The sequence below is a fragment of the Gymnogyps californianus genome, chromosome 1, assembly GCF_018139145.2.
Source record: "Gymnogyps californianus isolate 813 chromosome 1, ASM1813914v2, whole genome shotgun sequence".
Classification (NCBI taxonomy): Eukaryota; Metazoa; Chordata; class Aves; order Accipitriformes; family Cathartidae; genus Gymnogyps; species Gymnogyps californianus.
This window is the reverse complement of record NC_059471.1, coordinates 66,599,187-66,624,213: the sequence shown is the minus strand read 5'-3', so window position 1 is coordinate 66,624,213 and position 25,027 is coordinate 66,599,187. Positions and strand designations below refer to the sequence as shown.

The 25,027-nt window shown below is 40.8% G+C and overlaps 1 protein-coding gene across 3 annotated transcripts in view; it reads right to left on the bottom strand.

Moving 5' to 3' along the window:
• MCF2L (MCF.2 cell line derived transforming sequence like) overlaps positions 1 to 25,027 on the bottom strand; it is a 167,333-nt gene that overhangs the window by 36,329 nt on the left and 105,977 nt on the right. For all 3 annotated transcript variants that reach the window (XM_050895905.1, XM_050895914.1, XM_050895922.1), the window contains 2 exons: positions 24,600 to 24,714; positions 5,353 to 5,443 (listed from right to left, as the gene is read on the bottom strand). In XM_050895905.1, coding sequence (XP_050751862.1) covers positions 5,353 to 5,443; positions 24,600 to 24,714 — 206 coding nt within the window. The remainder of the gene's footprint in view (positions 1 to 5,352; positions 5,444 to 24,599; positions 24,715 to 25,027) is intronic.

Sequence of the window (25,027 nt, the reverse complement as noted above, 5' to 3'; positions counted from 1 at the left end):
TGTATGTAAAGGAGCCAATAAGTAAGTAAGTTGGTTTTTTTGGTTTTTTTTTTTTTTTGCAAGACTGTTTATTCCTGGCTAGAATGAAGTCTCTTACACAGGCTTCTTGTCAAGAAAGAATCTTGAATTAAATCAATTCATAAAAGGAGCAGTTTGAAATCTAGTTTTAAAAACATTGAGCTGTTTTGCATTAGATCTGGGTTTAATGCTTGTGATGTTATGATCCTGTTTTCAGAATTTAAGTGATTCACTTCTCTCTTTTTACATATTAAAAAAACATGTAATAAAAAGGAAAAATGGCTGACTATACAAGGGTAACTGCAAAAGTGCCTGCACATGTAATATTCTCAAAACATCCAAAGCAATATGACAAAACCGTTCAGCATCTCAAAATAACCTTTTTAGTTTATAATTTACTGGAATCATTCATAACAATAGCCACAGAATTAATACAAATACTGTTCTAGCTTCATCATACTGTCAAGTTCTTGTTTTGAATCCAAGCAAAAATGCGAAACATGACTAGGGGCTGAAAGAAGAGCAGTTTTTTGAAACTTAACCCATACACATTGTTATTACAGTTTTCAGGACATGATGCAAAGAGCTAGCTAGAAACTGAGCAAGTGGGAAATACCTATCCATAAAATAAAATAGTGCCTTTCATGGAGCATCACTTACTAAATGCATCTTTTCTACATCAACAATTCACTAGGAAACTCAACATCTCTCTACAAACAGGGCTAAAGAGCTCAAGGTTGGATTACTGTAATTCACTGTTTCTCACCTTGGATGTAAAACCAACGATAAGACTCCAGATGGCACAAAAACGGGACTGCCTGGCTCCTGCAAGGTTTAGGCTGGTATTAGCACTCCAGTCTCTCCATTGGCTTTTGGTCTCCTCCTGCCAGCTAAAGGTCTTGGCCCTGATCTTCAAAGCAATTAATGAGCTAAGCCTCTGTTACAGTGAAGACTGCATTTTGATTTATGAAGAGCTAAGAAAAACAGTGCTTTAGACAATGCAGTCTAAAACAGAAGGCATGAAATCTGCATGCGATGCATCCTTAGTCAAAGGTGGCAAATCACGAAGCAAACTTCTCCAGGAAGTTGGATAAAACCCAACTTGTCACATTCAGAAAGGGCTGCAAAGTTTCGTAACTGGATAAAACTTTCTCACTACCACCTGAGTGACCTCCATACCAACTGCTTCCTCAAGAGCAATTGCCTACACATATGTTATTCCCTAAGCACCAAATTTAGGAAAGTTTATTTTCTCTGGGCTTTCAATATGAGGCTGATGGATGGCTATGGTGGAACATTTAATGGCGTTGAGTGCAGTTTTTTGTTTGTCTAAAAGGCTGAGTTCACACTGGAAGCTTTCCCTCAAGATGGAGGAAGACAACGATGACACGACAACAGAGACAAAGACAATGTAATGACACAGGCTTCATTTTTTTTAAGAAAACACACTGGAACTATGAACAGAGCAGTGTGAAACCCCAGAACACATTGATTAGTAATGTGCTTTGCTCCTAAAACTGTGGATTGAATATTGCTTGTTTGGGTATGATAACACTAGGAGAGAAAAGAAAAAAAGAAAATAAGAGGAAAAAAAGAGTCATTTTTGACTGCATGGAAAGGAAAAGGGGATCAATTTGTCTGGTGTTTGTCATTCACCTGACTTCAGTTGGGACAATATGGAGCCGTTTTACCAATCTATGTGACTGCTCCTCCTTGCATCCTCATTCAGGAACCATGCCTTATTTCCATGAGCCTACCCACTTGCTCAGCCACAGGAGCCAAAAAGTTCAGCAAGGTCTTGGGTGTACAGAGACACAGTGCTTAACTGAAAACAGGACATTATAATACAAATTTAGAAGAATCTCAGCAGCTGACAGAGCAAAAAACTTAAGAATTTTTGTATCTTCAACCAACAATGTCATAAGAGTGAAAAATTTGCAATGTCTAACTTCTTGTAATATCTTTCAGTTTTCTACCGCCTCTCTAGGAACCTGACAATTTACTGCCAAGACTTCACACTTAACAACATAAAGCTTGGCTTCTGGCATCTCTACCAGAACTCCACCTCTCAGCCTGGCTATCCCAGTAGGCCAGATTCTTCCTAAAGACTCAACAGTAGGGATGAATTCTGTCCAACTTACAGCCATCTAAAAGCTAAGCTTTCTATATAGTCAACAGTATCTCTAGGTTATCCATCCCACCTATCTCAGATAGGATAGTCACCCTCCAAACACGTGCCATTCCTGACTGCACTAGGCTAGTAACTTCACTTTAGCTAAATCAGGGGAAAAATAAAAAAATAATCTTGCTTGCAGTGTCTCTTAAGCCACAGAGTCTGCAGTCCTGCACTGTCTAAGGACAACCTCCTGGGCCGCCTGCCCATTGCAACTTTGTCAAGTAGAGTATAACAATAGCAAAGCCCGCATGCCTGGGCATGTGCTTGCCACAATCTCTCTGTCACATCCCAGGAAAAGAGGGGGCCATCTTTCAGCCCTGTGCCTCTGGCTTTGGTTTCAGTTCTGCTGTCACGGCACGTGCTTCAGCAGCAGTCATCTTGGGTGAATGGTGCAGTCACTGGCCTTCCACTATGTCTGCAAAAATAGGTTTACCTTGTCTTCACAGCCTTGACTGTCTATAGCAACCTTAAAGTATCAGCATGAAATACAGATTCGACTCGTCATTGCTCATTTTCTGTCTGAGGAAAGAAAATGATCCCTAACAAGAAAGAAGAAAAAATGAAGCCCAGATATTTTTCATAATATAGAAAGATTTTCCACATTAATTTCAGCCTGAAACAAAAATTCTTTCTTTGTTAGTTTTGTTTCAAAACATACTTCCAACACCCAATAGTACAAACCAAACATTTGTGTGTGAAGAGTCCCGAAAATAACACAACATAATAATAATAATAAAAAAAAAATACATGCTAGCATGAATTTCTGATTAGCTGCTCAGTGCTTACAAGTTATTTCCTACAGTCATCAGGATATCAGCAATGGGCAGATGCTCCAGCCAGGATATTCCTGTGGGGCACTGCTCCAGCCACAGCACCCTGTGCTGGCATCTCTGATTTCACAAATCAAGAGGGTGAACCCCCTCAGGACGACTAGAGAAAAATCAGGAAAGATGGCAGGGAGGATGCTGCAGGAACTACAACAAGTGAACCAACAGCCAAAACTCCCTTCTCAAATAACGTGAGACACTCATCCTCACACACAGCAATAAGCTTTAGCAATCAAAACTGCTAGAGATACCAGGCTTTCAGACATAAGGTTCAATCTGGACAGCCCAAATGACACTCAGATGCTTCGTCACCATCAAAAGACAACTCTGACTGTTAGGAAAACCGAACAAGTGGCAGTTAAGCCTCCAGTTACTCTTCAGCCATTTTAAAAAAAAAAATAAAAAAATCTTTGTCCATCAACAGGACCCAGAGAAATCCTCACAACTTGGGTGCAAGATATGTATCGTGTATATTTGGCTTTGTTTTTTTAAGGAACAGACAGCAGAAATGTATTTAGAGTTCATTTATGGCAAATATTATAACAAACAAATGGTGGACAACAGCAAACAACAATTTTTCACTACATCTTTTTTTGGAATAGGAAAATAAAAATGTCAAGTGTTCAGGGATGATGTGACTATTGCTGAAGCCCAAGAGGAGGACTGCCACATACATCCATGGACGCAATACAAAGCCAAAGCTGAGCCAGTTCAACGAAAGAAACAAACATAAAGAAAAGATCATGCCTCTAACAGATTAGACTTCAGCTAAGAAGCATGATTTCTCTTTTAAATAAAGCCCACAGAAGAATGAGAAAAGAAGAAAAAAGGAAAAAACCCCATGATCAACAGCACTGCAACCCACAGTGCTCCCTGCACTTACCACCCTTCTCCAGGCAAAGCCCTTAAGCACCAACACCATCACTACAATGATGGATCCATTATCATGGGGAATGGATACTCAGGTTCTGTATATTGTGCTTCTAGGCAAAATAATGCACACTGAAGGAATGTTACCACAAACGTTAATATTATGGCTGTAAGGAACATGTCTGTAGTTGCCCCCCATCCCCTACCACCCCAATTATGTAAATAAAAGGACTGTCATCTGTGGAATACTTATCTGTCCTTGAACAGAAACTACAGCATTGAATTCTGAAAAAGATTCAAAAGCTCCAGAGATACAGTCCTTTTTCTTTAATCACTCCAAATTATGCTGCTCTCGGTTTCCACTACTGGAATCTGCTCAATGCTGCATCTCAAAACTTCAAAATGAGCTGCAAAATCAAATTTTGCTAATATTTCAGTACATTTTCAATATTTTAATATTCCTAACATACTTATTGTGGAAAAAGTTGTACTGTGGGAATATTATATCATTATATATTCATTCACAAAAAGTCATATAGTGGGAGTAATGTATTACCTTTAAATAAATATCTGTTAACTTACAACAAACAAACAGTTCTGTGGTCAGAACGGGGCTACACAAAAATGACATTTACTGTTTTGATTTGACTTATCTTACAGAGCCAAAAATTTTCAGCCATTAAAAACTAAAGAAAAGATGCTTACAGCTCTGTTTTTCAGCACTTACTGGAAAGATTACCAACACTAACAATTCAAGTAAGGATAACAAGAAAAAAAAAAACCTAAAAAGTAAACCTACAGTAGGATAAGCACATGATAAACATGGATCTGTCTTTTCCTACTTGTGTAAAAAAAAAAAAGCCTCTAATAAGCTTAGTTTTCATATTTAAAAAATATTACTTAAAAAGGAGACTGAAAGTAACTGTGTGCTGTTGATTGATTATAGTAGGTACATAAGATTTTCTTGCTTACAAACAACTCTTGTTTCAATTCGAATACCACAAGATCAGCTTTTATACCTGAATTCCTTTCACAAGTGGTAAACTAGATCAGGATGCTCATCCTCATCTCTTCCTCAAAGGGAAGCTCACTTGAATAGTGAAAGGTGGACCCAAAGCTGTATGGGACGCATGGCCTGTCCATGCAAATATTGGTTCCCACCTGGGAGAGCTGCATGCCGCACACATTCGCATGCACACACACACACAAGTACACATGCGCATGCTCTCCAAGTGCCTTCTCAGGAAGGCGTCCTGAGCTGCAAACTGCATTAAAAGCACATCATAGACACATGATGCTCAGTCCCAGTCAGCTGGGATACAAAAGAACTACTGGATACTTTTTGTCACCTATCAACTAACATTTTGTTGAAGAAATAAAATGTTTGGTGTTTTTCTACTCGTAAGAGGAAGGTTCAACACAGAAAATCTTTCTAAGGAGTTAATTTAAAACAGTACTCACTGCTATCCGCAGTATGGAAGCTTTCACGGAGGTCCATTTGTCCTGTCTGCGATCTATGACAAGAATAAATCCAATTCCAGCATCTCGTAAACTAAGTTTGGAGGAGGAAAGAAGAAAAAGAGAAAGTTTAGTTAAAAATACAACTGAAACTCCTCTGGTTCTCTCACTCAAAAAAGCAGTTAAAAACTAGTTTAAAAAAAAAAAAAAAGTAGCTTGACCTTTTTGTGCAGAATCTTCTTCATCTAAACATCTTAAATTAAGATACACTCTACTATATACCATTGGAAAGATGCAGCAGTCCCAAGTATGTTCCACAGAGCTTCAAATCATATTCAAATCATGAATTCTTCTTTTTCACGAAAGATAGTTTTTACATTTCTTGTACAGAGATTATTTCAGAGGAAAATAAAACCCTTCGATTCTCCATTGTTTTGGTGCTGATATAATCCCTCCTTCATGCTGTTTTCAGTATAATTTCAGGATCAAAACAAAGTTGTTTTCCTTTTGCATCTGCTTTTAACCTTCTGTTTCAATTGTCTTCCTCCTCACTGATATTTAAAAACTCCTTGAAAATGTAGATCCTTCCCATCATTCCATGATATTGCTCCGCGCATCTGAAATTCTCATATGCCTCCAGGTTGCAAACTTGTTCCCAGGTGCATTTTTACATTCACCAAAACAAAAAAACCCTATGGCATTTAAATGCTCCAAGTCATAGATGAGAAAAATGAGATCAGACGCGTTTCTCTGGAATGGAAACATCTGTGAGAGAGATTCCGCTCAAATCCTTGCGTACGGGTGACCTTTCTTTTTTGCCTGTGCTCAGCTGCATGTGCTACCGAGTCCCAATCAAGGGATCTGCTCCTGTTTTGTAATTCCCCATCTAAGCCAATTGTGCAATGCCAGCAGCAGCCCTTGCCAGCCAATCGCAATCAAAATGGAAATGACAGGCAAATACAAGGCAGACGGGCTCGGATTTGTTTTTTTTCCTCACATATTTGGTCATTTTTAATATACGTGCTGTATTTTCAATCCAGATAATAATTTACTGCAAGGCCTACTGTCCGAACTGTGTGACATTTAGAAATATTGTGCATCGATTTGTTATGGTCATACCTTAAAAGACAATATAAAAATCAATGCAACAGAATGTCAGGATCCCTTATTCAAGATTGCTGAATCATGAAAACACCAGCTTTGCTTTATAAGATTATGTTGGTAGCATAATAAGAGGATGTTGAGGAGGATAAAGAACACAGGTATCCAGATGTGTCATCTTAAGCTATTCTTCAAAATTACAAATTTAAACATGACTCACAGTCTATCCCCTCTCTTTTACAAACTATAATATCTCTCAAATTTACAGACTAAATATTTAGGGGGAAACGTGAATAATCATAAAAAATGCAAAGGAACACTTGCTTTCTTTCAAAAGAAGCTAAGCAGTCATTTTAACATAGGAAAATATTAGAAACGACCCCTCACTGCCCACATTCAGCACATGTAACTTAACTCTTGCTTCTGGGTTAGGACAACACTGATAAATAACATCTCAGTACTTGCCTTGTAAGCATGAATAACTCTTGCAGACAAACAGGGCTTTATATTAGCAATATGCTTCCCACTACAGTAAATTTCCATGATTTACTAAAGCTTCCCCTCTTCCTTCTCTTTATTTGAAGGGCAAGAGGAGGAGAGAGATCCAGATTGATTTTAGCATCTTTCTGTTCCCCATTTAAAGTTCCCACCATTTTAACCTTTAGTGACCGAACAAAATAAAATGCTAACAGCAACCATGTTCCACAACAATCAGGTAGCAAAACAAACTCCTTGGGTCACACAGCCTAAACATGGATGAATGGAGTGAAAAAGGTGCTGCAGCTGTTCCCACAGCAGTTCATGTTATTAAGACTCTTAAAGAGCTATTTCCCCTGCTCAGCAGAAGTCCCCGGGAGTCCTGAAATTTCTGCATACTTCCTCAGTGGAAGCATAATCTCAGATCCCACAGAGTACCTAAATGCAACATCTGTATCATATTTCAAGAAACTATTGACATTTCTGCATAACACGAATAAAATTAAAGCCTCTGACAGAGCATCAATCAGATTTCTCTCCAGGAGTACAGGGAGAACATGAGCACAGGCTCAGCTGGGATCCTGGAGAAGATCTAGATGGCAGCTCCACACAGTTAATCATCTGCCTCAACACCTAGCAATAAGCAGAGTTTAATATCATTCTCCTAGAAAAAAAGACAAGGCTTACTTAAGTGGAAGAGCCAACAAAGGAAAGCACATCTCTAAGCCTAAAAGATGTCTTTAGCCAGCCTTCTTTTTCCACTGCATCAAATAGAGGGATCAAATATGTCAGGTGGTTGCATGATTCAGAATGCAGCTCCCTTCCAGGCTCAGACATAAAAGCCAGGATTCCCCACTGCTGGCTAGAAGAGACCTAGTGGCAAAGTCTCGAGCACCTGACTTCAAACCGTTAACACTCCATTAACATAGATTGCTTAAAAAAAAAAAAAAAAAAAAAAAGCTTTGTTCTGAACCTATCATGGTGGGAAAAATATTTGTTATCTTGACAACAGTGTCTTGTTGCAAAGGGCTGGCTATGGAGTCTGGGATCCAGCTCCAGCAAGTCGTAGGCAGGAAGCAACAAACCAAACTAAGACATTGTGTACAACAAAGTTGAGAACATTATGAAAACAACAAAGTCATGTATTCAAGAAAAGTAAATATTGGCAACAGGTCTGTTGCCAGTGCACCCTTGCTCTACTGACCTCTCTTTGCTGCCACACACACCTGTGGACATAGTTACAAGACAGTTTGCAAGACACTCTCCCCCCCTTCCCCCCCATCTTGTTTAGGGCCCAGGATGAATGGTGCTTTGGTAACAAGCAGGTGTTCAATTTTCCTTTGGCTCCCGATTTAACTGTGAGTGACAGCTGTCCCTCTTTCCCTCAGCCATATTTATTACATTCTATCCAAATACTGATTTCCTCTCCCCCCCCACCCCCCATTTGCTTGAGAGTAAAACATTTTGGCTTCTGCTCTGTGTCTCAGTAGAAGCATTCTCTGACAGACACGGCCTGTCCTGCTCATCAAGCTTTACCCCCTGCCTTGCTCCAGTTGCATTGGACTCATCAGCTTAGCCCAGGTCTTCTCGTGCCTCTGTATCACTCTCCAATAAACTTGTCACCACCACCCGCATTTGTCTCTCCCATTCATCACTTCAACTATTCTCATTCCTTGCTGCCTTGTCCCAAGAACAGTTCAAAAAGTCTTGGAGCTTTATTTTTTTTTATTTTATACTGTCAGGACAAATGACCAAATCGGTTCTCACCCCACCCCTTCCTGAATATCACAGTCCCCTCATCCTCCAACCCGAGTCTCCCTTACCCTATGTCCCACTCAATCTTTCAGTATCTTCCCTCGGGTAGACGCTTCCCTTGGCTGTGGTCCTGCCTGTTGAGTCAGGCAGCTTGCCTGCACTGCCTGCTTGTCAGCAGGCGGCACTCGCATCCCACGAGACAGTCTTCCAGCTCTCAGCCCTGGTAGCAGACTTGGCTCTAGAGCAGCTCATTCTGCCACCACAGAGAAGCCCCTGCTCAGCCCCAGGATGAAGTGGGACATTTTAGACAACAGACACGAGTAGCTACTGAGCATCTATGACCTGGGATTCAGGCAGATTTTTCTCAAGGTATTTCCTTGACACAAAGGCCATCATTCTTCTAAGTGTCAAGTTCGAGTCCTTGACCAAAGGATGGAGACACTTGAGCTTCTAAAACAAAAGGCTGTTTCAGTGTTTGAAAAGCACAGTGGGTTTGTTCCCTGGCTTCTTGGGAACAACTCAGCTATTTTGGCTGAACTTTAAACCAAAAGCTCAGGTGAGACCTCGCAAATGGAAAGAAAATTTGGCAGAGTTGTAAACGACTGGAAACCAACCCTTACAGTGAGAAACAGCAGACAATGTTAACAGAAGCACCTGCCTATTAAGGTTTCTTGACATTTCCCTTACAACCTCTGTTTTCTTTAATGCATTAACTTGTATCCGGTGTACTTTCTGAAACGTAATTCATATAAGCTTGTAATTCAAATTCAGTATTTCCTTCCTTTGTTTCCCTCCTAACACACACACAAAAAAAAAAACCCAACCATCATGGGATAAGCTCTGTTCTTCTGTTTATTCACCAGCACAAAGAACAGAATGTTTTTAGAATGACAGAGAAACCATCCCTGCTCTGCAGGAAACATGTCCGGCAAACTCACAAAGGCCAGATCAGAAAGGTAGAAAGCAGGGGAAGGGGAGCAGGGGCCACAGAGGAAAGGAGAAAATGCAGCAGAGGGTAGACTTTCTGCTCAGTCCCCTCTCTCTGCCTTGGAGAGCCAGTGTAACACCATTTGGAGAAGGTGAGAGAGTGAGGTTGAAGTACCTGCCCAACAAGCACCGAGTTCTCCACATAGACTGTAGAGCAGGAACTGAATTTTCCACTTAGTGACTCCTCAGCTTTAGATTATGGGGACATCTCCCTCTGTCTTGTTTGCAAGACTTATGAGCTCATGCACCTGGGGGAAAGGGTGGGAAAGCTTGTAGAACATAGGACTGCAGAAAGAAACTTCCCTCTGGGGTGTGTGGAAGCAATTACATAGTCATCATCTGAAAGATCCTTGCATTTCTCCAAGGTATGGGTGGTGACAACTGCTACACAAATAAGTTCCTATTGCTTCTACACTGCTGTATGAAAACTGCTTGTATACATTGCTCTCTACTACAAACAAAACAAAGCAAATCTTCAGGTTCATCGCAGAGACTCGATAATATAAAACTTTTGCATGTTTGAAATTCTGTGCAGCATTTTAGGTTAAATAATTCCAGTTTAATAAAAGTGAATTTCAGTCTTAAAGCCTTATTATTAAACAGTTGGCTTAGATTACACTCAGGATTGTTCCCTACCTTGACCACCTCTGCCTATACATACAAACTGACTAGAAATTCTTGCTCTCAATGGCTGAACAGCTATTTTGATAGTAGGACTTCAGTAACATTCAGTGAAGAATTACTGCATTGAGCAGAGCACCAAGGCAATGTCTGCAGTAATCTGCATTATAAGCAGCTGAAGTTGTCTTTAGATCCCTGGTACCACCCGTTCTTAAAGCTTACTCACCCTCTGTAGCTCATCACTGACCATCAATGTGCATCAGTGATACACACACACTGCTTTAAGAGATGTGGGGTCTCAAGCTGCTCACAAATCTTCATCTTTTTTGGCATGCAACACGTAGGCCTATGTACGAGGGACCGTGGAATTGGCCCATCCATCCATCATTGGCCATACTACTGTACCAAAAAGGGCAAACATACAAGACACAGTGATAGATCAATCTTAGGAATGGTATTGCCCATCCTGTCCATACAGCAGTTAGGTTTATGCCTGGGCATGCCACAGGGGTTGTGTGGACCAGCTCTTTAAAAAAAAAAAAAAAAAAAAAAAAAAAAATTAAGTCTCAAAGGTAGAATTGTATCCAGTGCAGAAGACGACAAGCTGGAGCTCAAACAGGTTCAGCATATACAAGGAGACAGTCCAGTAGCCTGAGCACAGGGGTAACGAACACTTTGAACACCAAGCATTCCCATCATGACCCCAGTGATGAAAATGCTTCCAGCAGCTATCACTCTTCAAAGTCAGAAGTCATCCTACATTCAGTCATCAGCAAACAAGCTAGGGTAATCAAGTACAGCATTCTCTGTTACTTTGCTTAGGACCAGGCTATTGGAAACCAGACACTAACTAGCAAGGTTATTGTTTCCCAACAGAAACCTTGCATCCTACATTTTCAGAGGCACTTCAACTGATTGAACCTGAGCCACTTCAAAGACCACTTCTCCATCTCTCCTGCTGCTGCTAGGAATGACTTCGGGGGGGGTGGGGGGGGTGAGGGGGAGACAAGAACGCTTTCTTAATCATAAGTGTTTCACACATTAAAAAAATGAAACCACTAATGCCCTGGCAATGAATGAAAGCAGAGAAGAGCCATCTCCTTAGTGGCCTTTATATGCTCTAGAAGACAGCCAGATAACACGGTGAAGAACATGGTATTAGTGGTATTAACAAATCAAGATAGAAATCTCCAGTACAGCAACCATGAAAGAAAATAATTTGGCTAAGCCCTATGGTGACATTTCACATTACCACTTTTATGATGGTTTCCCAGCAAGAAAAAGGGCAGGAATAATTCACCTGGCACAGGTGAACAATTCACCATAGCCTTGCCCCACATCTCCCCTCCTTGTGTCGTTTATGTAGGATAACCAAGACTTCTTCAATTTGATCACTAGGTAAGTCCTAGAGGATGCAGTTTTTCCTAGAGCAGAAGAATTTAATGGTTTATGAATTTGACAAAGAACAAAAAGTTAAAGTTCAACTGTAATATTAAACAAAATCTAGTACCCAGGCACTAAACAGTAATTAGACCTACAGCAGTTTCATTTTCTTACAATTCTTGATTGCTCATTATCATAAAGCCTATTTTGTTTCAAAACTGGCCAATTTATCCACTTAATCCCAAAACAAATCCACCAGCTGGGTATTTTAAAAAAGAGACAAAAAAATTATCATATTTGGCATGTTCCCCTCATTTTAAAAGGTGTTCTACTTATTAATTTTAAAATATGTTTGTACTTGATTGGTCTTTAAGTATTTTGATCTTATGACAGCTTCTTTCTCACTGTCCAAAGTGAGACTAAGATTAAGGACTTCTTAACATTGGAAACCACAGTCTCTAAGAAGAAGAAAGTGGTCTTGTGCTTTCTTGAGTAAATGATAGAAATAAGAAGATATATCACACTCCACGAAGCTCCAGTTTGAAAGCTTCAGGTACTGCAGGCTTTTATAGCCCATAATACCCATCGTCACTGTAGAACGTGCCTGATTAAATCAATTTATAGATAGCAGGAACTAAAAAAGAACTATAAACCAGACATTTTTTGAGCTCTACATTGGACAATGAACTTTCTAGTTTCAATTGCTAAGTGAGCCTGTAGGTTTTAACACAGTATCTGAGTACTGCTTTGTAATGCTGCTGCTATTTCAGATCTTACTTACGTGTTTTCTAGAAACCTGCACTTAAATTAGTACTTAAAAGCATTCAACTGAAGAATAGCCTGGAAAATAAAAAATGTTATAAGTCTTTATAACACCAATGTTACAAATGATATTTCAAGTTTGCAATGTAAATGTACAAATCATGAAGTGGCTACACACCTAAGACAAGTTGGAAGTGTTCTGAAAGCTGGACAGTAATACCCTCCCACTAACTACACTTGCTGTAAATTATCAAACTTTAAAATTGTATTTTCTATTTTTACGACAGAAAATTTGAGGCTTGCCTTAGTATTGAGATATCAGTAGCAAAGAAACAATCTGCCAAGAAAATAAATAGAAAGAAAACATATTGCCAAAAGATGGCTGTATATACAATTGCATGATGCTGTCAGGACATTTAATTGGTTAGACATAAAATAGCAGTTTGGTGCCAAGTTCTGCCACAGATGTATACGTATGACTAACTGAGGTCAAAGAATATTGCACACATCTGAGAACAGAATTTGTTCCTAACAAGGGTAACATTTATGAACGTAACATTTATGAACACCCAGATGAAGCTCTTTGGCTACCTAGCAGACATCCTGAGCCCCTAAAGCAAACTGGCTTGACATTTCGGCTCCGATTCAAACTGTGGGCCTGACATCTCAGTTTGGATTCCCGCAAGAATCACTTTCAGTTGAGGTGTGTAACCGGTCTATCAGATATCAGTTCTTATTCCAGCAACATTTATGAGAAAAAACAGAAATTATGAGCACACTCTATTTCTGGCACATGGCACTGCATACGGGACAAAAATGGGAATGCAATGATTAAAACCTCTGCATAATTTCAGATGGAATTAGTAATACAGCTTTGTCTTTAATTTTTGTAACCTATATCTCTTCAGCTGAAAACGCTGAAGAAGTCAGCTAGTGCAGGAAGTGCAGCTGGGAGGACACGTCCACTGCTTCTGATCTCCTTGGAAAACCACCTATAGAGCATAGACCCAAGGAACAGGCTCACCTCAAGCTTCCTGAGGTGCTGAATTTAAAGCTGGTGCTTGGTGGTGTGGAAGTCACTGCACTGCACCTATCTCTCCATATCCAAATCTCTGGAATCAGGGGAAAAAAACCTGCCTTCCACTCTTTACTGTGTTTAACTAGTGAGTGCCTGTACTGTGCTTCAATAAAAGGCTATTGATCTAGAAGAATTTGTTATATTTGATTATTGGGCCCTCTCATAGTCAGCTCAATGAACTTCAACTGTGGAAGGAAAAACCTACCCAACTCAAACTAAGGCTGACTATTGTTCATGAAGAAAAATAGGAGAGAGAAGGAATTCCAGCAAAAGAAATTTAAAATGAGACAGTCAGAAGTGCTGCTATACAAGTGCAGCCTCTAGTGGTCTATCCAAAGTCACTGAATGCGAAGTAAAAATTATTGTATCTAAAGCTCCTGGCAGTAACAGCTGCATTTCACTCAACACAGTTGATGATGTGACACTCCACAGCAGAAGCATAACCTGTAAGCAAGGAGGCACCATTTCTCATTGATTCTTATGTTTAAAATCTGATTTTGAAAATAAAAACTGCTCCCCCCTCCCCCCCCCAAAAAAAACCAACTAGATCACTATGAATGCAACAACGTGCATACTATTCTACCATCTTTTTCATTCTACATTGGAATTCTGTGAATAGATGGATTTTTAAATGCACATTCAAAACACAGCATTTGGACCTTCTCTTTGCTTTGGTTTTGACAGTTACTGCATTCCCTTCAGAGAAACAGATGAAGCTGCACAGGAAACGAAGAAAATCTGAGCCTTTGTGTTGGAGCGGAACCTGTTGAAGTTTCATCATTAGACAAGGTTCAGATAAGAAATTTGATGCGTTTCCCTCCCTCCACTATGCACTTTTTTTTTCTTCCTTCTCCACATTCCAGTTAACTCTCCCTAAATCTTACCCAGTGTACCACTAATGAAAACCTTATCTCTTCCCTTTCCTATTATGCTTACTTTTAGTCTCAGCTGTTATTAGTTCATGCCCCAGGTATGTCTGAAAACACTCATACTGTATTTCAATTTTCTCAGGACTGGGGAATCATCAGATAGACAAAATTCTATTTTAGGATCTCACAGTAAGCGGGTAAAGAAGAATTTAGATGAATGTTGGGTTGTTAAGTGGCATAAATAAAAACCATGACAGGCAAGTGGTTATAATTTGGAGCAGAATCATACAGCCTGGAAGAGCGACACCATGAAAATGCCTTTCGAAACTTTATAAGCATAGGCAAGATAATTACATATGATGTGTCAGTGACAGGAGATCTTAAAGGCCAGATAAACAGGAGACAAAATAATGAAAGCAACTTCAAAGAGCTTTGTCTAAGGGGCTGATAATAATTCAAAACTTCGGAAGTCTCATCCAAACTTCACAACGACTGTAGCCCAGAAAGCCACCTGTAGTTACAGCAGCCCTACCCCTGATCTGAAAATCCTTCAGTCACCGCAGGACTGTGACAGCAACACCTCACTGTGTCTGCCCACAAAGCAAGAACCTGCAAGGAAGATGGGATACTATCAGAGAAGTACTGTCGATGAGGCAAGTGACAACTCACTGACAACCAGGAGAGCTGCTCTCAAGCCTTGGTCCCAAAGGCAGCACAGCAGTAGGTCCCTTGAAATTGTGAGATACGAATCCAAACGCGTTTACTTGAGGCACTTCTGTCTCAAGTACTGCTTGTGTTCCTCAGCCAAATAGGCAGCACTGGTACACACCTTGTCTTTTTTAAAGTATTTTCGCCAATTTATATAGCATACACAGTCACGTTTCTCTTTTCCCTTCCCATTCAGCTTCAGATATATGGGCATCAGTATCTTCCTTGATTGGTCCCTATAGCTCCTCTCTTTATCTCCTATGCTACTCTAGGTCCTCAAATCAGCCTCTCTCCCACTTTCAAGCCAATTCCTCCTTAAAATAAACACGACTGATTGGAGTACGGTAATTCTGGCTATATTCCATCATATATGCTGACATTCTTTCTGTTCCAAAAAGCTTATGCTGTTGGGGGGAAGCTGAGGGAATGTAGCCAGTGTTAAAAATAAGAACTAAAGTGTCCAGGCATCATCATCTGCCTGGGTCTGGACATCTGCTTGTACCACATGCACTGATTTCCTTTCTGTGGTACCCATCAGCCTTTTTTTATGGTAACTTAGCAAGCTTTACCCCACCAAGGAACCCCACAGACTAAAATCAGAATGGCTTTGATGCATTTCTGCAGGTAAAAGAAGTAATCATTAAAAGACAAAGTTATTGCTTAACAGATCCTCTTTCAGTGTGTGAAATTAACTAAAATAAGAGTTTTTAAGGAAGAGTTTTAATTTTCTAAATGGAAAAAACAGTGTAATTTCTTCAAGTCACGCAGAGCTGCTTTTGGAAGGACTGTTTGAAGAAAGACAACAATTTTGAGGACTCATTTAGACTTAACTACAGATGGCTGAAGTAGGCCACGTTATCCTTGAGAGACAATTAAGAATAAATAGGTCAATAGAGGCAAAAGGTCTCCACGTTGGTTAAGCTTAAGTAAATATGAGCAACAGAAAACCTACGCGATCCTCACTTTAGAACTATTAAGTCCGATTCCATATAAGCATTTTTACACCTATTGAGAACTATGGTATTGGAATTATACATATTTCCAGTACACTGCAACAACCATTAATGCCACTGCACAAAGTATTGTCACAACCTTATCTGGAATGCTGCATGTTTTGTTTTAGAAAGGTGAGTTTACACTCAAATAGGGTGTTAAATTCTCTGAACTTAAGACTGGACTAATGAAAACTCCTGCATGAGGTCCAGCATTTTAGTAATTAACTTTCACAATTTTACAGTGCTTGATTTACTTTGTCTTGTTAGCAGATTAAATTTACCACTGGACAGCGTGTGCCATGCATACTATTCAAATCGTCTAAGCCCTGAAGGTGTAAGTGGGATTTAAAGACTAGAAAGGTTTTGCCTGTACAGGGCTGAGCTTTAAAACAAGTTTAAGACATTCACAAGGTAGACATCAAAACAAGTGTAAATTATTCCAAACCCAGTAAAAATTCAGACTCTAAGTAACATGTTGAGCTTTGACCTTGTCTTGTCAAACTATGTATCTGACACAAAAGCTTCAGACTACCACTTAACTTTAAGACGCAATGCTCTTGCTTCAAACCCAAGCCTTTACATTTCCTCTCTGCTTACAGGAACATACGGCATTTACAACTGTTTGGCAGCTGTGCTCTGAGAAAGGAAGGGCACACACAGCATGACAGATTTTGCTGGAAGTCCTGGGATGTTCTCACTGACAAATTTGAAGGGCTGCCAAGGTAACAGCAGGATACAGGTTCCACATCTTCAGCCTGGATTGTAATCCGACAAAGAGGAGAGCATGGAAATGAAGCACAGCTCACAGAAATAAACTCTGAAGCTGCAAAGCTGTTGCTTAGCACGTCAGTGCAAACTGTCAGGGTCTCTGTTTTTTGGCACTTCTTACCCATTATGTGGTGACGTTCATCCCTGGCACTCTATAAAACAAAAGTGGTTAACTCTTAGCTAGTGGTGGGCTGCCTGTTCAGTTTGCAGATAAACGAGGAAACACGTGCGGTTACCTTCCCACACTGGCTCTTCACAAGGTCAGCCTGGACCCCGAGGGACTTACCAGCCCAAAACAGCGCTACCCCAACACCGCTGCCCCTGCTTCCACAGTGCAGTGGTGGATCTATGCCGAGGAGACTGGCCAGACCTGAGCTCTGTGAGCCCTGTGCTCTCCAGTGCCCAAGGTTTGTGTTCGTGCCGAGAAGGTTTGTTAGCTCCAGCAACACCCATGCCGTGCTGTGGCATGTTCTTCTGGTCCCTACCTAAATCTACCCCATCACGCTTTACTGTGCCCACGCTAGTGAAGTCGTCTCAGATCTGAACCCACTGTAAGGTTTAGCACAGATATTTCTTTTTCAGTTTTCCAGTGTTATCCCAAATGATGGGGAGCTGGTGTAGTTACCAAGGAAGGGTCTACCCGAAGCTTAGCAAACCCTAACAACTGAGCTTTCAAACTGTCAGACACGGATACTTTTGGAGGTCATCTTGTTCTGTTTCGTTACTCAGACAGGATGGCTCCCTAGTTTCCAACACCAGACGGTACCACAAACAACAGCATTTCTTAGAAGGCCACATTGTGTTCAAGCATTTGTAAACCACTGGGATCTCAAAGAAGGGGACGTTCTTCCAGGCAGGAAACCAACAGGGACAGCTTTCAAAACAGGAAATTGCCGAACACGCCAAGTTAACCTGAGATATGCTCAAGATCATGCAGTAAGACAGAAGGACATTACAGGGAGAGGCTGTACAAAGCTCTGTCTGAATACAAGTGAAAAAGGCCTGTGTATTGTATTTAATCAGCAGTGTGGGACTCAAACTGGCCATCAAAACCTGTTCTGAATTTTCTAATCTACACTTTTTCTTATTTCTCTTGAAAGGAACTTTGTATTTAAGACTCAGTTTTACACTTTTAAAATATTAATTTTCCAGTCTCTTGTGACCACAAGAATTTTAGCTTGCTTTCTTTGTTCAAAGATGAACCTATATGAGCAACAAAGAAAAGCATTAAAACTATATCCTTTTATTCTCTCGTACAGCATATTGTTTTCTGATTGCAGTAGAAACTGCTAATTAACCAGAAGCAAAACCATATGTTGAAAAATCCTGTCTTTTTTTTTTTTAACCATTGCAATTATCTATTAATTTCTTTTGGACCAAGTTCTCATGCTACGCCCCACATTTGGTAAATTCATATTCCAAGAATGTGTTGTACACACTTAAGTTCATAAAATATGTTTAGAGTGACAGCTGTGATGGATAGAAGTAAGTATGAATAACACTTGCCTTCAGGGTACATTGCAAATCTTAAAAGTCTATTTACTAGGATAAATAGAAAGAGGAAAAAATACTTTAGAAACAGAGGAAAAAAGAAGAGAATACTGAATGCCCGGAGATGACTTCTTAAGGCTACAGTTGTCAGCTATTTCAGGAGCCTATTGCAAACCTGAATGGAATATTCTTCCTCCAACCTTGGAATATGTGGGATGTAAAAGGCACATCCCACAGGTGCCTCTCCCACTTTGCAGTAAGAACGATGGACACTGTCTATGGAGCTTTCAGTTTTTTTACTCATCTAAGAGGTGAGCCAACGTTCTGCATGACCTCCTTTTCCTACCCAGCAGCAGCAATCCCCAAAGGACTCACCCAGTGAAGTAATAGGAGACATTCTTCTCTGCAGAAAGAGAATCAGACCAGCTACATGGACATTATAAAATGTCCTCAAAGCATCTCAAATAGATGCAAAGCTTGGCTCACTGTCCTCTGCTGAAACCCAGCTGAATTTAAAGAGCTCACCTCTTAGAGACACTTACCTACAGATATGACTTTATTCAGCAACTCCATCGATAAGAACTATTAATTCCTGTGGATCAATACTTATATGTAAAGTATTTGTACCAGTTCAACATTTTGGTTAAAGGCAATACTTTCTAGGAAGAGTATTTAAGTACATTGCATACTGCCATGGATTTTGCTTCTTTCATCTTGGGTACTACATGTATAAAACCAAAAACCACTTGACCTAAGAAAAATCTTTCTAAGAGAATCCTCACCTTTTTAATAAAACTTTATCTAGTACTTCAATAATAATAAAAAAATACTAGCTGCTAAAAGGAAAAACCTGTTTCTGAAGTATTACAACATACATCTTATTACCAAAATGGCAGTTATAAAAGCATTAGCTGTAATCTTCCATTGACTATAGTACTCACTCTTAATCCATTATTTTTTCCTGATAAAGCAGCGATCTTTAAGTACCCACGGTACACGACTGTTGTCACACACTATGTCAACAACCTGTACTGATTATTTTGAGATTATTACAAACCATACGTTAGACATTGTATTTTATCCAGCTGTCTATAGAACATGAATTTACCTTGCAACATTAACAACACCCACCTGAAGAAGATGGTTCTGCTCTCTGCTTAATGATATACAGTTGTGCCAGGGTTAACTCAGGATCTTAAATTGAGATGAGGTATTCCCTTTCCACTGTCTCCTTTCTTAACATCCTCATGTATCAGGCATTTACACATCTGAGCATACGCTGATAGCTCTACTATTTGCACTACTCTACTCCATGGTCATCTAAGTCGGTAACACGCAACTTGTAATAGTTCCATTCCTAAATGTAAGGTGCACCATAAGACATTTAACTCTTCATGATTAAAGTTCACTATGAAAAAGACAAGAGAAAGTTTACACAGAAAAAGCTTGCAAAACCCAGTGTTTAGATAGTATAGAACAAGAATGCAATAAGAGGGGACCAAGGTCATGTTTACCTATAAAATGAGAGGGAATAATAAAGGAAGGTTAAGAGGTTTCAGTTTTTCCTCTTTCAACAAAGTCCTAAGCTAGTCGTATTACCAAGACTGCTTCTTTCACTTGGGAACAAATCTTGAAAACCCGATGCCACGGCTAAGATTTATTATACCAGTAAATATTTTATTGGGTCAACTCTACTGCAGAGCACAGAAAGATCCTTTCTTATGAGGCTCTTGCTAGCTCCTCACTGTCATTCCCATGAAATATCACTTCCTTTAACATGCGACTGCAGGCAGTCAGACAATGAGTTTTGAGTTATTGCTGCCAGCCCCTTGCTGTGATCAGGAATCTTGTATGGGGCCAAGTAGCACAAGTAGTTTTCTGAGGAACTGTTGTGGCTCCAGACATGTCCGTGCTCTACAGGGCTTTTCATAGAAAAGTCCATTTCCCCTCAGTCAGTCAGAACAGCCGAAAGACAGAGTTACGTATTTCATAAGCTAAATGACACTAATCTGGAGAGCAGTCCATGCATAAAAGCTGTGGGCTGCATTTCTATCCCTCCTGTAAATCTGTACTCCTTACGCCTTAAACAAACTTACAAAATAAATAAATGATTAACTAACTGCCTCCACTTCCCTCAAAAGCAGTTTCCAAAGCATCCAAAACAGTATTTGAAATTTTAGCCCTTGAAAACTAAGATAACAGCAAAAATCCTACCTTACGACACCTTTAACAGCACTAGAAATACCACAATTCAAGGAAAATTACAATACTGCCCCTTTTTGGGCTATATGCAGTCAATAACTTATTATTAGCAAAACACACTTTATAAGGGGATGTATGCTGACATCCAGCTAGTGGCATTTCTGTAGTTTTTTATTCCTATAAACCTGCACAAGGACTCATAAACACAGTTTTACACAGTAAGCTCGTAACACCGCTAGCGAAGATGTCAGGGATATCTTCAGCCCTTTGAGATTATAGCAATTCTCAGGCACAAAAATGTCCCAGGTTTATCAGTATCTTAACGGTGGCATTATTTTTACAAGGTTGAAACTGAAATGTTATCACCCTAATACCTAAAGTATTGTTATATTCATAATAGTTAATACCTTACTTTTCACATCTAGCCAGCTGAGCTATCTCCTTCATTTACACATAACAGTGATCTCTTTCTAAAGAATTATAAATTAAAGAAACAAGAAAATCCTACAAGAACAGTCAGACTTAAGGAATGGCCACTTCTGGCTCAATATGCACAGAATAACTGTTGTCGGGTAGGGGAAACCAACAGAAAAACCTCCAGAAAATCTGCTCCAAGACTTTTAATTAGTAAAAACGTGCTCCTGCCAAACTGATGCTCTGGGATGCGCTCAGTGCTCCTCCCCTGCACCAGATGCTGTTTGTTCTGATCAGAATTTCTCACATAAACCCCACTCTGTGCAGAAGTTCAATGGGCCACCATGAAGTGCACCACCAAGGACTTTCAAAAGGAGGAGCAGATGTGAATTTAGTACATAATTATTTGTAATAACAGTATCCAAGAAAGATACCATCAAGGGAGGCTTAGCACCATGCAGTTTAACCAACACAAGCATAAACAAAGAAAATGCAAAAGTTGGCTGTTAACTTCACAGCTCCATTCCCTGATAAACTAGGGATTAACAAGTACAGCCAGGAGGGCACCTCACAGTACTGTGCTGCTTATAACCAGTATTCCCTCACAAGGAGGGGGTCCTACAAAACAATTAAGAGGAAAGCTCTTTACAAGAACACTACTATTTCTCTTCATGCATGTACAGTAAACAAAAGCACGCAAGTGCATGAAGGACATCTGCCATGACTAGTTCCAAATGTGAATTCAGCATGGTCCATGCTGAGTTGCACTGAATGCTGTCAGCGAAAAGAACATGAAATACAGCTTGAGATCAACATTTAATCAGCATTACACAACCTGTATTTCTAGAGAGTTTTTAATCTGGGAGAGCCATATAGCCCAATTTGGGAAAGACATAAAAGAGATCTCTTGATTCATATAATGATTCAGATTTGAAGGGATCTCAGGAGGCTTCTAGTCCAACTTCCTGCTCAAAGCATGGTCAACTCCAAATTCAGACCAGGTTGTACAGCCAGGTCTTGAAAACCTCCAAGGACAGAGACTCCATAGCTTCTCTTGGCAGCCTATCTCAGTGCTTCATTATTCTCCCAGCAACAATGTTTTTCCCTTACATCCAGGTCAGAACCTCTCTGTTCCGATTCTCACCCCGGGCCTGCCTTTCCCCACTGCCCACCTCTGTGAGAAGCCCCTTGCCGTCTTCCCATGGCCCCCCAGTTGGTTTGGGAATGGTGCCTGTTGGGCCCCCACAGCTCTCCCTCCCCCAGCTGAGCAAGCCCCGCTCCTGTAGCCTCTCCTTGCACATCAGCTTGAGCCGCGACCATTGTGGGGGCCCCACTGGACTCACTCCAGTTTGTGAAAACCCCACCTTATGGTAGCTCAGAGCTGGGCCCAACAATGCAGGTGGGGTCTGGAGAGAGCCAGCCAGTAGATCCCTTGCTGTCACCCGTTCTGGCCATGCTCCTGCTGGTGCAGCCCTGGGGCCGCCAGCCTTCTCTGCTGCCAGAGCATCCTGCTTGCTCACGTTTAGCCTGCTGCCCACCAGGACCTCCAGGTCCTTTTCAGAAGAGCAGCCTCACTGCTGGTTAGTTCCCAGCCTGCACTCTTGCAGGCGGTTAGTCCAACCCAGCTGCAGGACTCGGCATTTGTCGTTGCCGAATTTCATGAGGTTCCTGTCAGCCCATACCTCCCGCCTGTCTAGGCTCCTCTAAATGGCAGTCCTTCCCTCAAGTGTACTGACTGGTCCACCAGTTTCTCCATCCACAAACTTGATGAGGGTGCACTCCATCTCCTCTGCCAGATCCTTGCCAAGGACGTCAGGCAGCACGGATACGTATGGTTCCCTGAGGAACTCTGTCTCCAGGTAGAGCATGAGCCATTAACCACCACTCTGAGCTGGATGATCCAAGCACCCACCCAGCAGCCCCCCTGCCCAAACGTAACAACTGAAAGTGGATACGAGGGTGCTGGGGGAGACTCTGTTGAAAGTCTTGCTTAAGGTGAGGTAAAAGACATGCACAGCTTCCCCTCATTCATGCATCCAGAAATTTCATCACAGAAATAGGTTGGTCAAGCACAATTACTGTTGTTTAATCCATGCTGGCTACTCCCCATCACCTTCCTTCTTTCTTGTGCCCAAAAGTGTGTTTTAAGAGGACTCACTCCATAATTTTCTCACAGACCAAAGTGAGATTGACCAGCCTGTAGTGCTCCACATCATTATTCTTGCCATTTCTGAACATGAATGCAATATTTACCTTTCTCCAGTCATCATGGTCCATCTCTGATCTCAAAAACCTTTCAAAGATGATAGAGAGCAGCCTCGCTATGACACTGGCCAGCCTCCTCACCACTCTTGATGTGCCTCATCTTATCCCAAAGACTAGGTTTGGGTCAAGATTTCTCAAGAGAGCCTTCACTTGATCCTCACCGTTGCTAGTCATTCTCCTCCTTGAACCCTCACACTCTAAACACATAGGCCTGGGAGACACTGTCAGAGAAGACTGAAGCGAAGAATTCAAGTGTCTCAGCCTCATCTGTGTTGGCTGCTACTAATTTACCCAGCCCATTCAGCACAGGTCCACATTCTCCTTGTTTATTCCTGTACTGCTAAAGCAACAGAAGTTTTTTTGGGTGGTCCTTGATGTCCCTTGGTTTTTGTCCCTCAGCTCCAGGTGTGCTTTGACTTTCCTGAAACCATCCGTACATGTTTGGGCAATGTTTCTATACTCCTCCTTTGTAGCCTGTCCCTGCTTTCACCTCCTGTATGCTGTCTTTGTACTGCAGCTCTTTCACAAGTTCCCTGTCCAGCCAGGTCAGTCTCCTGTTATGTCTATTCATCTTCCAGGACATACCATTCTTGTGCTTGGAGGATGCTGTCCTTAAAAACTTGGCAGCCTTCCTCAGCAGATTTACTCTTCAGAGTTGCCTTCCATTGAATCCCACCTACCAGTTCCCTGAATAAGCCCAAAGTGTGTTCTCTTGAAGTCTAGGGTCTGTACTCTACTCCACTACTTGCCTTCCTCACCTCCATCAGGATCTTGAACCCCACTATTTCATTCCCTAACAGATCTTCAACAAAATCACAATTTTTATTGATAGCATTACCATGCCCTCTAAGAGAGCCAGGATTAATTGCTGGGCCTGCTTAGCACCCTCAAAGTTTCGGAAGTGCTGCAAAGACTGTACATTCAGCTGAGCCAGGGAAACAGAGCACAAGCGGTTAGGACAAACCTCTGTATGTAACTATGGAGTATTCCCTCACACTGAGTAACATCTTGAGTAGCATCCAGGAATTAGTATGTTCTGCCAAAATTATACATGTTTTCAATTAAAACACAGAACATTGCACTCTAAGATAAAGCAAAGACAAGAAACAAGAGGACAACGTCCATCACAGAATCTGCATCCATGCATACCAGAAAGTAATTTTCTGATGAAAAATAAATAGCAGTATATAATTCATCTAACAACTACATTGGGCAGCTGTCACTAATCAACACTTATTGACACAGCACCATAAGCTGCATTTTTCTTTTCTTTAATTAAATACCAAGCCTGATCTTTACATCATCATGTAAGTGACTGAATGTGAAAAATCACTTAGCAGATAAAAGGGTATTTTCTCCTAGACAGGTGCTCACCTTGGGATGCTCGTCAGGTAGGTCAGGACATTCTGGAATTCCTTCTCGGGGATCTCGCTGAAAGCTGGATAGTCTGGAAAGGTGATAACAGGGCATCCATCTCCCCCTCTTCCACCTACAAAAGAAACAAGCAGCAGGTGTGTTTAGATGCAAGTCCCTTTACCTAGCCTGCAATTTCCCAGTAATGAAACTATCGTGTTTCTTCAGTTTTTTTGGTGCAGGGCTCATCAGTGTGGACACTGTTTATTCTGAACAGTCTAGTCTCCTATTCAGAGCTTAGGAAGTTTTATAGGAAGGAACTTGTTACACCGCATTAGATTTTTTCTGTACAAATGTCTTTGCTCATGTGAACACAGTTTTGACACCAGATGGCAGTGCATCTTTCTTTTGATAAATGTCAACTGTATGTAAATATAAACAATTCAGAG